Source organism: Peromyscus maniculatus, chromosome X, assembly GCF_049852395.1.
Source record: "Peromyscus maniculatus bairdii isolate BWxNUB_F1_BW_parent chromosome X, HU_Pman_BW_mat_3.1, whole genome shotgun sequence".
NCBI lineage: Eukaryota > Metazoa > Chordata > Mammalia > Rodentia > Cricetidae > Peromyscus > Peromyscus maniculatus.
In genome coordinates this window covers 39183724-39197626 of record NC_134875.1, presented here as the reverse complement: position 1 = coordinate 39197626, position 13903 = coordinate 39183724, and the positions used below count along the sequence as shown (strand labels likewise).

The window sequence follows — 13903 nt, the reverse complement described above, 5'->3', positions numbered from 1 at the left end:
TGATTTAGGGAAAGGAGGCACATCGTATGCTTCCCTCTGAGGTATCTTGTCTCTGCTCCTTTCCAGCTCCTGAAAGGAGGAAAGCCTCGGTGAGAAAGTGAAAATGAAAATAGCTAGCTGAAGCTAGGCATGGAGGCTATGCCTGTCTGTCGTCATTCCAGAACTCTGGAGATTGAGGCAGAAGAAACACTGATGGTTTGAGGCCAGCCTACATAGTAACTAGTGACTTCCAGAACAGTCTGGAAGTCTGGGCTACAATGAGAGACTCTGTCTAGAAAAATCATCCTCTCCTTTACAAAAAAATAAGACAGCAGAAGCTAACTGCACTGGAGGTGGGCCTCACTGATAATCCCAGTATCAGGGCTAGGGAGGCTGGGCTGGGAGAAGAGCATTGTGGAGGTTAGTTTGGGCAGCACAGTAAGACCATGTCTAAAAGTAGGAACAGGGAGGAGGAAGAATAGAAAGAAAGGAACAACGGGCCTCAACCCCCATCCAGGTTCATAGGTCAGCTCAGAACTCCAGCCACAGTCCAGTCCAAAGTGCAAAAGAGGTAGATGGTAGTCTCAGGCCCAAGTCACATGGGCTGGAAGGGTCAAAACGAAACTTGCTGTTGCCTCATCATGATTTGGATTATTCTAAGCCAAACTCAGAGTTTCTTGTATACTGCAGTTCCTGGAAAGCTTTCCATTTGTTTCTCTTCTTCTTGTACACCAGAGAAGTGGCCCCGTCCAGTCTAATGTGCCTTTTGAATAAAAGCACAGAACCTATAAATAATAAGAGTTTGTTTTTGAAGAAACAGCATCCCTAAACCCTCTCTTGCTCCACCCCCCCCCCCAGATTGAAAAAAGAAATGCTGATGGATGTTTAAGTCAGAAGGAAAGGGAACTGGCTCCATAGACTCACTCGTGGACAGTAAGCCAGGGTCAGCTCGGGGAGAGGAACCCTGTCCCCTCCCCCAGCCTGTGCCACGCTTTGTCTTTTCTCTCCCAGTGTTCCAACTCTCAAAGCCATTTCTGGACGTCAATGATGAATCGTTGCTTTAACTTTTTGTAATCATTGCTTGCCATTACTGTGCAAATCTAAAGCACTCATTCAATCTAGGCCAGGCAGTGCCCACGATGGCACGCGGCCAGTCCCTAGGGCCTCTTTTTCCAACTGGAGACTCCTTAAAAGGCAGATGGCATAATCATTTTGGAAATGTTATCATAAACTTATTGTATAATGTTTATAGCACATGTCAACAAGTGTGTATGTTTGAGGTGATGAGGGAAGGGGAGCCTTGGGCTACCGAGTGCCAACCTACTTAGAGAGGGAGTTTAAAAGGGCAGTACTAGCTACCAGTTCCATGGGCTTTGATGGTATTGTTTTCATAACCATTATTTTGTTTGATAATACATATATAGTTACGGCTTTATTGTGAACCTTCAACAGTAAGAATCAGTGTTTCAAGACTCACCGCAAGCAATCTCCCCTCTCAGAAACCTTTCTTGCTCCTTCCCTATCATAAGGCATGCTCCTTTGCATCCCATAGTTCCATGTTCATGTTTCTGGTGATTGCCCCTAGAAACTGTTTGCAGCTCTTGGTTGGCAAGCTCTACCTTTTCTTTTAAATTTCTTTGCTTGGCACTTAGGACAGAACTCAGAGTCTTGTGCGTGCTAAGCACACAAGTAACCACAGGGCCAGACACCTCCAGCTAAGGTCTGCCTTTAATGATTCTCTTCCACAGTTCTTGGACTTCACAAATATTTACTCAACTCAAGAGCCGTCATTCCAGAGTGGAGTCTTTGTTTAGCTAGACCAAACATGCTGATGGCCTCTGGGTGAGGTTGAGGCTAGGTATACTATAACTGGGTATAGGTTATTGACAACTTTTTAGAGCTCCTTTTGGGTGTCTATATTGACTTAATCTAACCAAAATATCTTTATCATGAAAAGAGGGACACAAATAGGGGGATTTTCCCCCCAGCCATATTCTAATGCTTAACACTTGTGAGTATATTGCCTTCTATAGTAAAAATGACTTTCAGATATTATTAAATCAAGGCTTATACAATAGATGGGTATGTGTGCTTGTTTGTGTGTGTGTGTGTGTGTGTGTGTGTGTGTGTGTATATGGATGGAGGTCAGAGATCAATTATAGTTGTCTTTCTCAATTGCTCTCCACTTTATTTTTTGAGACAGTGTATCTCACTGGACCTGGAGCTCGCCAAATTAGCTAAACTGGCAGATTAGCAAATCAGGAAATCCAAGGAATATTCCTGTCTCTACTTCCCCAGGGCTGGGATTATAGGTTCACTTTTCTGTACTTGGCTTTTTCTGTGGCTGCTGGGGCTCTGAACTCAGGTCCTCATGCCTGTGTGGCAAGCACTTTATCGACTGAGCCACCTCCCTCGTCCCCAAATCAAGCCCTTTGAAATGTGTGGATTATGACTGTGGACTATTGCTCTCTCTAATCACAAGGGTCTTTGTAAGAAGAAAATGGAGCTAGGTTGGCCAGAGTGAGAGAAAGCGATGTATTTGGACCATGGAAACAGAGGGTTGAGTGTTAACAGCAACAAACCAAGCAATGTGGGCAGTGTCTCAGAGCTGCAAAAGCCAAGGAAACAGTGTATGTTCTAGAATCTCCAAAAGGAAAGGAGCTCTGCCCACACTTAGGTTTAGCACAGTGAGACTTCTGAGTTCTAGAAATGTACTAGCACCAAACCTTTAAGTTACCAAATTTGTGGTGATTTTTACAACAGCACTACAAAACTTTAAAAGCTCATTCATTTCTCTCCTTTACCAATCTCAGGAACCCTCATTAGCACCCAGTATTACGTATCCAATGCATAGCCTTTTAACAATTCTAGAGCTTCTCAGTGCATACTCTTTATATTTTTCATTGCGTTTATTTGTGTAGATGTGTGTGCACATGCCATGGTGCTTATGTGGAGGTCAGATGGCAACTTGAAGGAATCGCTTTTCTTCTTCCTCCATGCGTGTTTTGGGTATTGAACTCAGGTTGTCAGGCTTGGGAGCAATCACCTTTAGTCACTGAGCTTTTCAATGATTCTCTTTCTTTCTCTCTTCTCTTTCCACTTCCTCTCTTCCATGCTCACTGTGTCTATCATTTAAGACATGGTCTTACACTGCAGCCAGGCCTGGTGTGGAATCGGTGGCAGTACTTCTACTTCAGTCCCAGAATTGTTAAGTACTTGTCCAATCTAGGCCACTGTGCTCAGATGTGAAACACCATACCTGTCTACAATATGTATCTTGAAAACTAAATCTATAGTAGTTGATGGTTTTAATAATACGGGTACATAGGATGATGGCACTGTCCATTGTTTGGGGAATGCCACTTTAAAAATCCCATTCAATGTATTACCAGTTTTTAAATACATCGTCATTGCCCCCTTCCACAAAACAGAGTGCCTGCCACTAAAGTCCTGTATTTGGACTAGCAAGTCCACCCAGAGAAATAAATAAGGTATTACTAATGTAGGAGTCAGAGCTTAGGAAACAAGGGCTCAGAGACCTAAGGCTGGAAGCCAGGTTTCCAGACTCCCAGGACAAGGTTCTTTCCTACATGACCCTGCCCTAGTGCCTAGCAGGGCGCAGCCTTTGGCACCTGGGACAACCACGCATCCTAATCGAAGTGGGAGTGGAGAGAGGCCAGTGGCTGGAGCCTTGCCACAAAGCTCCAGAGGAAGTCGCCTTGGGTCCTAGTGAGGAGTCCTCTGGAGCTGTGACAGGTGGTGGCGCCGACGGAGGCCAGGTGTCACCCGGTGGGAGCCCGGGAGCCGCGTGCCCCGCCCCGTCCACCGCCCGCGCCCTGGCGCCCCCGCGCGCTCGGATTACCTGCGGCCGTGGGCGGGGCCGCCCTTCCCGTCTGCGCCGGCTCTGGCCTCCAGCGCGCCTCGGCCGGGAAGTGGGAGCGAGAAGCGAGGAGGCGGAGACTGCGGCGGCTCCAGCCGGGCCGCGCTCCGAGCCGAGGGGCTGCATGGCGCGGCCAGCGCGGCTGTGTGGGCTGTGGGCGCTGCTGCTGTGTGCCACCGTGAGTCCAGGAGCCGCGGCCACAGGTGAGTGTGCCCCCAGGTTGGTGACAGCCACCCGGAGGACGTGGCTGGCAGGGACGTGGACCGGCGGGCAGGGTGCCTTGGGGTTGCCGGGGGTGGGGTGGGGGTTAGATTGTCGCGGCCAGGGTGTGCGCCAAGGTGGTTGCCACTTCGACGCCCTGTGAGCCGCCGCCAGTCTTCGCCGCCGGTGCTGGGTCTCCCGGATCCTGCTGGATTTGGGGGACTTGGGAGCTGGGGGTTTCCCAGGAGCGGTGGCTGGGGAGTCCGACTAGCCATCTCACTTCCCTTGCGCACTAGGGAAGAGCCAAGGAGGCTGGCATCTGGAGGAAGGGGACTGAAGGGAACCTAATTTTGCCGAAATGACCCAAACAAGTGGCTTTGCCTGTGAAGGGATGAGGGACCCAGGGGGTGGCGACCAAGTCCTGGTGAGCTGGGAACTTCCCAGGGCTCCTTGCCCAGAGCCTCACAGATGCTCAGTTTGAAAGTGTGGCTTTGGCGATGGAAGTTAAAGGGAGCCTCTAAAGATAGATCTTAGTCCCAGTAGCAAAAGGACAAAAGGGTCAAGACCTCCTCTGGCATTAAGAAATCCATTGAGAAGACCTGACCAGCATCTGATGCCTCCCACCTTTAATAAACCGTATATTATGGGGGGAAATCTTAAATTTATGGAAAAGTTGCATACATTGTTTGGGAAGTTGCTCCATTGCCCTTGTGCTTGTGAGCAACTTTTAACTAATGAACTTTGCAGAGCTGCTGTGAAAATCGAAGGTGAATGATTTCCTCATGGACTGGGCCTGGCAAGCATGGAGATCTGGGACTTTTAAAATAGGTTTTATTATCGCATCCACACACACAAAAACCAATTTGCTTAACGAATGTTTACCAAGTGTACTGTGCTTTGAAACGAAAGCTGAAATGTTGTTAATTAGGAAACTCCCATGCTCTGTCAACAAAATATATGTATCTGTGACAGGCAGTGTTTCTAGGGGCTGAGGATGTCACAGTGAGCAAAATGGATCAAGTCCCCGAGCCATGAAGCTAGTTAAATCATTGGTAGAGGGTGTGTGTTTCGGTGTGTTAAGTAAAATATGGTATGTCAGATACTACTAAAGTACTACGGAGAGAGACAAGACAGGGTAGGGAGTTGTAAATGGCACGGAGTAGAAAGACTTTCCTGAAAGATTGGCATTTGAGTGAGACCTGAGGTCCACTTAAGTTTGTCCGTCTATAATTGCCCGTTTTTCCTGGGTTCCTGGAGAGGGCAGCTGGGGCTTCATGCAAGCTAGGTAAGTGCTCTAGGGCTGAGTCAGACCTCCAGCCTTTGATAATTATTCAAGTGTTGGCCTGGTTTGTTTTATGTTGAGCCAGGCTCTGAAGGTCGGTTGACTTAGAATCTTAGAGTGTACGGAATGATCTTTGTCCGTGAAGTATCTCTCCTTCAGCCGAGGCAGCAGGTTTCTGTAGGTATTTAGGAACACTGAAGTCCACAGACTTACCTTAGGTCACACCTATCTCATTGGTGTCCTGATTTTCGCCGCCGTGTCATCCCAACACACTCCCTCCTACAGGTCCCTTCCCACACACACCTGGAACAACAGCTGGCCCTCTAGACAAGACCGTCAACCCTCAACTTACCGACTTATTTTTGTCATGATAGTTTATTGGTACCTTAGACTACAGAAACTTTTCTCCTTTTAGAAATATTGAGAGAATTGCGTTTGTGGTGTAGAAAGCATTTGCCATCTCTAGTTACTCGGAGGCTGAAGTTTTTAGTGACTGACATTGACTGGCTGTGAGACTCAAGGTTAGTCATTATCCCCTCCATCCGTGACAGTTTGCTCATGGATGAAATGAAGCGATTGCGCTGTATATGTTTTAAACCACTGTTCTAATTGTAATTTCTGTGTTTGGGTGTTGAGAACGCCGTACATCTTAAGTGCTTTTCTCATTTTGATCCTGCTGAATATTTAAAAACTGATTAGGTTACTGGTTTAGTTTGGGCTGTTTAGTGCAGCAGCTGAATCGGGGCTTTGCTTAATAACAGCTAGCATTTCCATGTCTACTGTCTGCCCAGCAGTTTTCGAAGTGCTTTACTTCTTTTTATTTAAAGCTGTATTTTGACAAGTCTCATGAAGCTAGTTTATACTATTGGCAGAAGCTGTGTGTTTCTTTGTGTTAAGTAAAATATAGTACTAAAGTGCTATGGAGAGAAACTCGGCAGGGTAGGAGGTTACAAATTTAGTTACTAGTTTAGTGCAGTCTGTTTAGCTCCATAGCCCACACTGTGGCATGGTTTTAATAACAACTAGTCTTGAACTGCTGGCATGCAGAAGCGCTAGATAGGTACCTTCCAGGGTACCAGTATAGGACTAGATGGGATCCATGAAAGTATATACACACTAGTCACTACAGAGAGAATAGTATACTAGAGACTGACTTGTAGTTTGACACATAATTGAAGTTTTGCTCTGTAGCCCAGGCTAGCCTTGAATTAACTCCCTGAAATTCTGTTTCAGCCTCCTCCATGCTCAGACTATAGGTGTGTGCCACCATCCCCAATTTTAAGTTTCATTTCTATTTCATTTAACCTTTACAAGCAGCCTAAACTTCAGGTGTTATTATTGGGGGGCACTTTTGTGTACAAGGAAGCTGAGGCATCCTAAGGCTGAGATTCTTACCTAAATAAACTCGAGGAGCTAGGCTTCCAATCCTAGCAACCTGATTCCACAGGCTATGTCCTTAACCACTCAGTACCCAGTGCCTCTTTCAAAAGAAGTAAGAGGGAGTCTTGGCATGCAGAAGAGCTAGTTAGGTACCTCCCAGGGTACCAGAATGGGGACTAGTTGGGATCCATGAAAATATATGTAGACTAATCATATATTGAAGACTGGCTTCATAATGGCTGGAACATGTAGTTGAAACAATAGGCATTCAGAAGAGAGGAACGAAGGCTGACAGTTTCACAGACTAGGAAAAACTTGAGTAGAGCTTCAGAAGGGGTCGACTTTGGATGGAGAAACAGTGTAGTGGAGATTAAGCAGGCGCAGCGATGAGGAAGTGGCCAGTCAAGAGCCCAGCTTGGTCAGAAGAGATACCGGTAAAATCAATCTGTGCAAAACAGCTCTATTTGCTCGTAAACATCTTGATCAGGGCACAGTCTGAAGAAAAGCAAGCAAGGAGACTGGTCTGGGTAGAGGGAGCCATTGGAGTGTGAAGCTTGGTGGCAGATGGCAGTCTCTATTAGAAACATGCACAGCATATATACACCTCCTATGTAGGATCACGACTTACTGGTGATAAGGTCTTCCCTCCTTATAATGTTTAGGAGAGAATATTGGTGTGATTGGGGATGATTACGAAAGATGTAGCAAAAAAAAAAAAAGGCAGGAGTTGATGACTGCATGTGAAGAAAAAAGACAGATGACTCACGTATGACTCTTAGGATTTCCTTCACTTTTCCCGAAATCTGCATGCCTCTGCCAACTCTTGAGATTGAACAGGAGAAAGCAAAAGCAATCAGTTAAATGAAGCACCTTACTGTAAAATGATTACTGATGGCGTTACCTCCTCATTCACACAGAATGTGGGGATAGGCGATAAACAGACGCACTTGGGGTTTAGCTAAAAGAGTTACTTGGATCTTGACCTCTTCTACACTCCCCCGTCTCAAGGTAGTGATCATCTCCCAGTAAATGGTTGAAAGTCGATGTCAAAGGAAGGCAGAAGCAGTATGTGTTACGCCTCAGAGCCTATAGGCACACATTTCCACAGAAAACTAATGCAACTGTCCATTTTGTCTCTTAATACTTGCTCTGGGCAGAAACTGTTGTAGCACTTTACCCGTTTTTTTTTTTTTGAGACAAAGTCTGATTACAGAGGCCCCACTGGCCTGGTATTTGTTACTTAGCCCAGCTTGGCTCCAAACTCTTGGCAGCCTTCCTCCCCCAGCCTCTTGAGTGCTGGGATTGCAGGTGTGACACATTACCTATCTTAACTTGTTTAATACTTACAGTCACCCTTTGCAATCGGTTATGTTTAGGTTATGATTCTCATCCTTATGTTATGGGTGAGCAAGCTGAGGAGGAAGAGGGAGGTTAAGTAACTTGCCACACAGTAGTTGCAGAGCTGGGATGAGCTAGGCTCTTGAGCTGATGTCCTTAATTACTTCACTGTAGTGGAATCAGTCACCCAGAGCCCCTAGAAGCTATTCAAGTGTAGTCACTGCTTTTTTGTGTATATGCCTTACAATATGTATTACAAAATTCACATGTGTCATTATGTGCTTACTATCTGGAGATTACATTTTAGCTTTTAGAGAGCTATGGGCCCGAGGCCTCAGGAACCATAGGAATCCTGAAAACAGCCTTTGTGTTAGATTGTATGCTAATATAGGTTCTCTGAGCATGCTTCAGCATGGTGTTTAGGCAGTTAGGTAAGGAAATGCATTTTTCCCTTTTATAAGAATCATGCTTTCACAGCAATGTCTTCTTTCAAAGCTAGGGATTGTACCCGGGACCTTGCATATGTAAAGTAAATCTTCTATTACTGTATTGCCAACCTATTTGATTTCTTTTAAATTTTGAAACAGCATCTTACTAAGTTTCCCAGGCTAGCCTGAAATTTGCCATGTAACCCAACCCGGTCTCTAACAATCAGGCCTGCTGTCTTAATCTCCCGAGGAGATAAGATTGTGGGCATGTGCCACCATGCCCAAATTTGAAGTGTTTTTTTTTTTTTAATTATGAAAAGGCGTTTATTTGCGTAGCAATACCTGCTGAGTATTGAACCCAGTGCCTGGTACGTGCTGCATCCCTAGCTTCGGTTGCTGAGTCGGTCAGGTGTTTTTTTTTTCTGCATCAACTGGGATAATGTCATATTTCTTTTCCCTTTCATTGTGTTAATGTGGTCTATTACACTGATTAATTTTCCTATGTTGAGTCATCCTTCCAGGAATAAATCCCACTTGGTCATGGTGTACAATCCTTTTGGTATGTTACTGAAGTCACTGTGTCAGCATTTTTTTGAGGATTACTTGTCTGTTAGGATTTAGAAACAGGTACTGCAGGCCTCATAGGTCTTTGAAAATGGAAATGTATAGTATTGGCTTTTTAGATACTTGGTACAATTTGCCCATAAAGCCATCAAGTTAGGATTTTTTTTTTGCCAGGAGATAAATTTGATTACTGATTTAATATCCTTATTGCTTACAGATCTATTCAGATTATATGTGTCTTTGTGATTTAGATTCAGTAAGTTTTGTGTTTCCAGGAATTTGTGCCTTTCATCTAAAGCATCAAATTTCTTAGTGTTGAGTTGTTCATACTTTTTTCTTATAATCCTGTTTTGTGTCTTAGAATCAGTAGTAATATACTCGTTTTCATTTCTGATTTTAGTAACTGCGTCTTTTCTTTGCCTACATAAAGACTTGGAAATTATGTTGCCTTTTGAAGAAGCCCTTTGTTTTTTATGATACTGCCTTGCTTTTCTGCGTCTTATTTCATTTATCTCTGTGCTAATCTTCACCATCTCCTGGATTTTTCTAACTTTGCACCTGTCCTGTTCTTTTCATGGTCCTGTAAGTTGTAAAGTTAGGTTGTGTCTGGATGTTTGTAATCCCATCTTTCATAAATTTGGGGAGTTTTCAGATATTCTTTGTTTGCTTGAGTTGGTTTTCGGACAGAGTCTTATGTAGCTCAGGCTGGTTTCGAACGTGTTATGAAACATAGCTGAGGAACCTTGAACTCCTGATCTAACTGCTTCTACTTCCCAGGTGCTGGGATTACAGGTGTGCACCAGGCCTGGTGTCCTCCTTCTCTTTCCCCTTCCATCCTCCTTCCCTATCCCCCCCACCCCTCCACCCCGCACCTTTACTCGGTCTTTACTCAGAGGGAGTTGGTCCTCGGGTACTGTCCATTTCTTTTTGTGGGTCTCTTACTTGCCTGTAGCTTGCCAAGTAGGCTAGGCTGGCTGACCAATGAGCCCCGGGGATCTGCTTGTCTCCACTTACTCAGTGCCAGGACTGCAATCATGCTTGCCTTGCCGTCTGAGCCTTTGCCCCAGCCCCTTGTTATTTCTTAAATTTCTCTTTCTTCCCTTTTCTGTCCTCCTTTAACCCATCCCCTAATGCAGCTATTAGTCCAGTGATGGTGTCCCACAGGTTCCTGAGGGTCTGTTTATTCTTCTTTAGTCTTAAACAAACAAACAAACAAACAAACAAACAAGTCCTGTTAGTGTTGCCTGCAGCAACATGAGGAACCTACCACGAGCCATACTGCTAAAGAAAAATGGCTCTCCCTCCACTAGCAGCCGCCAGTGGCCAAGGGGTGGAGCCCCATGAGCCCCTCTACCACCCATGTTGGAAATATTGACTGGTTTGATATTGTGCAGGTAACTTCTGTGTGCAGCCCCAGGGACAGACCTGACTGGGGCTTCGAGGGAGTGAAGAAAAGACAGACAGACACATGGACAGACAGCTAGGAATCGGTGGTCTGAGCTCTCTAATGGAGAAGCCACAGTACCCCAGAAGCTGTTTATTTTATTGAATTGAATTGAAGGTGGAGTTGCTGCACACATCTGAAGAAGTAGGCAGAGTTATTACATGCAGATTAAACAAGGAGGCGGGGTTATTATATATAGATAACCAAGGAGGCAGGGTTTATGGTATGCAACTGGATCAAGGAGACAGGTTTAGCTGATCTCAGCAGGAGCAGTCTCTGTAAGTATCTGGCAGGAGAAGGCTATGGTGAACATTTTCTGCAAACACTGTCAACTTCTACACATGGACCACAAGGGAAGGCTTTGCCATTTCTCTCTGGGTCTGAGGCTACAGTCCTTGATGTGACTGTGCCCATGTCAACAACATACATTCACTCAGGATGTCACACACTCAGGGCTTTCTCTGCTTCCTACAGGCAACCTCTGCTATGTCTACAAGTGTTTCACAGCTTTTCTCCCCGTCCTCCATCTTTTACATTCTTTCCATCCCTTGCCCCTTGTTCCCTGAAACTGGAGAGGCTTGATATCGATGTCTCATTTAGGGCTGAACACTTACGGTCATTCTCAGCGCTTTGACAAATGAGGAGTCTTCTGTGTTGACTGTGGACTGCTGCAAAAGGAAGCATCTATGAAAAAAGATGGAGAGCAGGACTAAACAACAGGAGCAGGTTATTCTGAGGGTATATGACTTCCTAGCTATGGGCTTTTGACCAGTTTTACAGTATTAGGTATGAATTCCCTCCCGTGGAACAGGCCTCAAATCCCATCAGAGAAGAAGAGTTGGTTTCCCCACTAATGGTCATGCTATTATTGCACCAGTGGGAACGTCTTACCTGACAGGTTGGTACCACAGCATGCAGAGTCCAGTGCTGTGTAAGTTGGTTAATGAACTTTTCTCCTCCAGCAACCTCTATAACACTTTTCAGCTCTCTCTCTCTCTCTCTCTCTCTCTCTCTCTCTCTCTCTCTCTCTCTCTCTCTCTCTCTGTCTCTCTCTCTCTCTGTCTCTCTCTGTCTCTCTCTCTCTCTCTCTCTTTCAGCTGAGGATTGAACCCAGGGTCTTATGCTTGCTAGGCAAGCACTCTACCACTGAGCTAAATCCCCAACCCCCTTTCAGCTCTTTGAAAGCTGGCTATCATCACAGAGGAAGTATCCAAATCCGTTCCATCTTGTTTTTTTCTGTGTGCTGCAACCAAAATATGTTGTGTCTTACCTTCTATCTCCAGTGGGAAATGAAAAGCAATGGCGGTATCGTGGGTTATTTGGTGGTTGGGGGTTCCGAGGCTTCCTGGATCAATAACTCATAGGGAGGTATCACACAGATGGCACTGAGATTTCATTAAATAGCCCATGTCTTCTGAGAGGAGGAGCCTTGTCCAGAGTACCTCTGTTCAGACTGCTTTTAACATCTTATTATTGTATTTATTTATTGTGAGAGGGGACAAGCATGTCATCCAGCATGTGTGGGAGGTCAAAGGGCAACTTGCAGGAGTCACTTCTCTCCAACCATGTGGGTTCTGGGGTTTGAACTTAGGTTGTCGGGCTTGACAGCAAGTAGCTTAACTTGCTGAGTCCTCATGCCAGCCCTCCTCCTTTAAAAAAGTTTATATATGTGTAATATAATATATATATGCTTATGAAATAGTGGGTTTCAGTAGTGTTTTTTCATACATCCCAAGTTTTTATTAGTTCCTTTTTCACTCTCATCTCTGCTTAAGCCTTTAATGCCCACTATTCCCCTGCCCAACTTACTTTCATACCGCGTGTGTTCTACATTCCCCTCCCACCTTAGGAACTCCCTCCCTATACTGTATCATAGGTCCTTTCTGGATCCTGGGCGCTGCAGACGCTCCAAATCAAACACACAAATCTACGAGTTCTAAGCTGAACAGCCACATTTCTTTAGCCTTATCTTTCTGTTATTCAGACTCAGTAATTTTCATTGTGTTATATTCGAGTTTGCTGATTATTTCATTTGCTGATCCAGTCTGTTTTTAAATACCTCATTTCAGTTGTTTACTTGTGTTTTATCTTCTGGTTTTTGGACATGAGCTCTCACTCATGTAGCTCTGGCTGTCCTAGTCCCCAGTCTGTAACCCAGGCTAGCTCAAATTCCTCATGATTTCCTGCCTCTGCCTTTTGCACCCCAGGATTTCAGATGAGAACATCTCCAGAATTTGGCTTTAGTTTCTTTTTAGGTTGTTGCTCTTTCTGTTTTGTTTATCTCTCTTCAGTTCCTTAAGCATCTTTAAGACATTTTGTCTTATAGTCTTTGTCTAGCACACTTTCCCTTTTCAGGGACAGTTTATCCTGATTGTTTTTCCTTTGACTGACTCAGACTTGCTGGGATGTTGCTTAGTGATAGCGCACTTGCCTAGCATATGCAAGGCTCTGGGTTTCATCCTCAGCACTGCCAAAACTGAAAAAAAAAAGGATACTCATACTTACTATTTCATACACTGAGTTTTGATCATCTGCACTTCTCCCCCAAACTCCTTCTAGATCCATACCCCCTTCCCTAACCGTCTAACTTTGTGTCTTTTTTTCACCCATCAAGTCCAATTTCTGCTGCTCACATATTCATGGGGGTGTGGCCTTCCAGTAGAGTGATCAACATACCAGGGCAACACTCTTAAAGACAACTGACTTGTCCCTGTGCCAGAAACTAGCATCAGTCTCCAATAGCTCCCCAGCTAGGGGCGGGACTTCGTGTCCACCTGCACTCTCCATCCTTTGAATTTGTCTAGTTTGAGCTTGCTTGGGCTTGTGCATGAGCTTGCTTGGGACTTGTGCATGCTGTCCCAACCACTGTGACTTCATATGTGCAGCCGCCCTCTTGTGTCCTGAGGACACTCTTTCCTCGTATTCGCTCAGGGATTTCTGTTTTGATCATCTCTGTGTTTATTTTTATTATTGAGACTGTCTCTGAGGTTTTCTTGGGTCTTTTGGAAGCTTTCTCTTTAATCTTCCTCATGTATGCAGCTATTTTTAAAATGTCTTGACTCTTTAATGTCTGGCTTCCACAAAGGAAAAAAAAAAGAGGAAAATGAGGAAGAAAATAAAGTACCATTGTAAATTTCCTGAAAGCCACTGCTGCTAGAAGAGGAAGGAGTTGCAACAACTTGGCCATGGCTTTTGTGTCTTTGCCTCTTTCGTTTGAAGTAGCAACCAGTGATCAGAATACAGGTCTCAGATATTTGGAGGGCAGGGTTCTCTTTGCCTACTCTGACAAGCTTTCTGTCTCCCTACCTCCTTTCCTCCCTTCCTCCTTTTTCCCCTTCTTTCTTTCTGAAAAAGATTCATTCTGTAATCCAGGCTGGCCTTGAATTTGTGATAATTCCCACCCCTCA

General features: G+C 44.9%; 1 protein-coding gene across 1 annotated transcript in view; it reads left to right on the top strand.

Moving 5' to 3' along the window:
• The first annotated feature begins 3586 nt into the window (after positions 1 to 3586).
• Il13ra1 (interleukin 13 receptor subunit alpha 1) overlaps positions 3587 to 13903 on the top strand; it is a 62460-nt gene continuing 52143 nt past the window's right edge. The window contains exon 1 of the mRNA XM_006992961.4: positions 3587 to 4062. Coding sequence (XP_006993023.1) covers positions 3984 to 4062 — 79 coding nt within the window. The 5' untranslated portion in view covers positions 3587 to 3983. The remainder of the gene's footprint in view (positions 4063 to 13903) is intronic.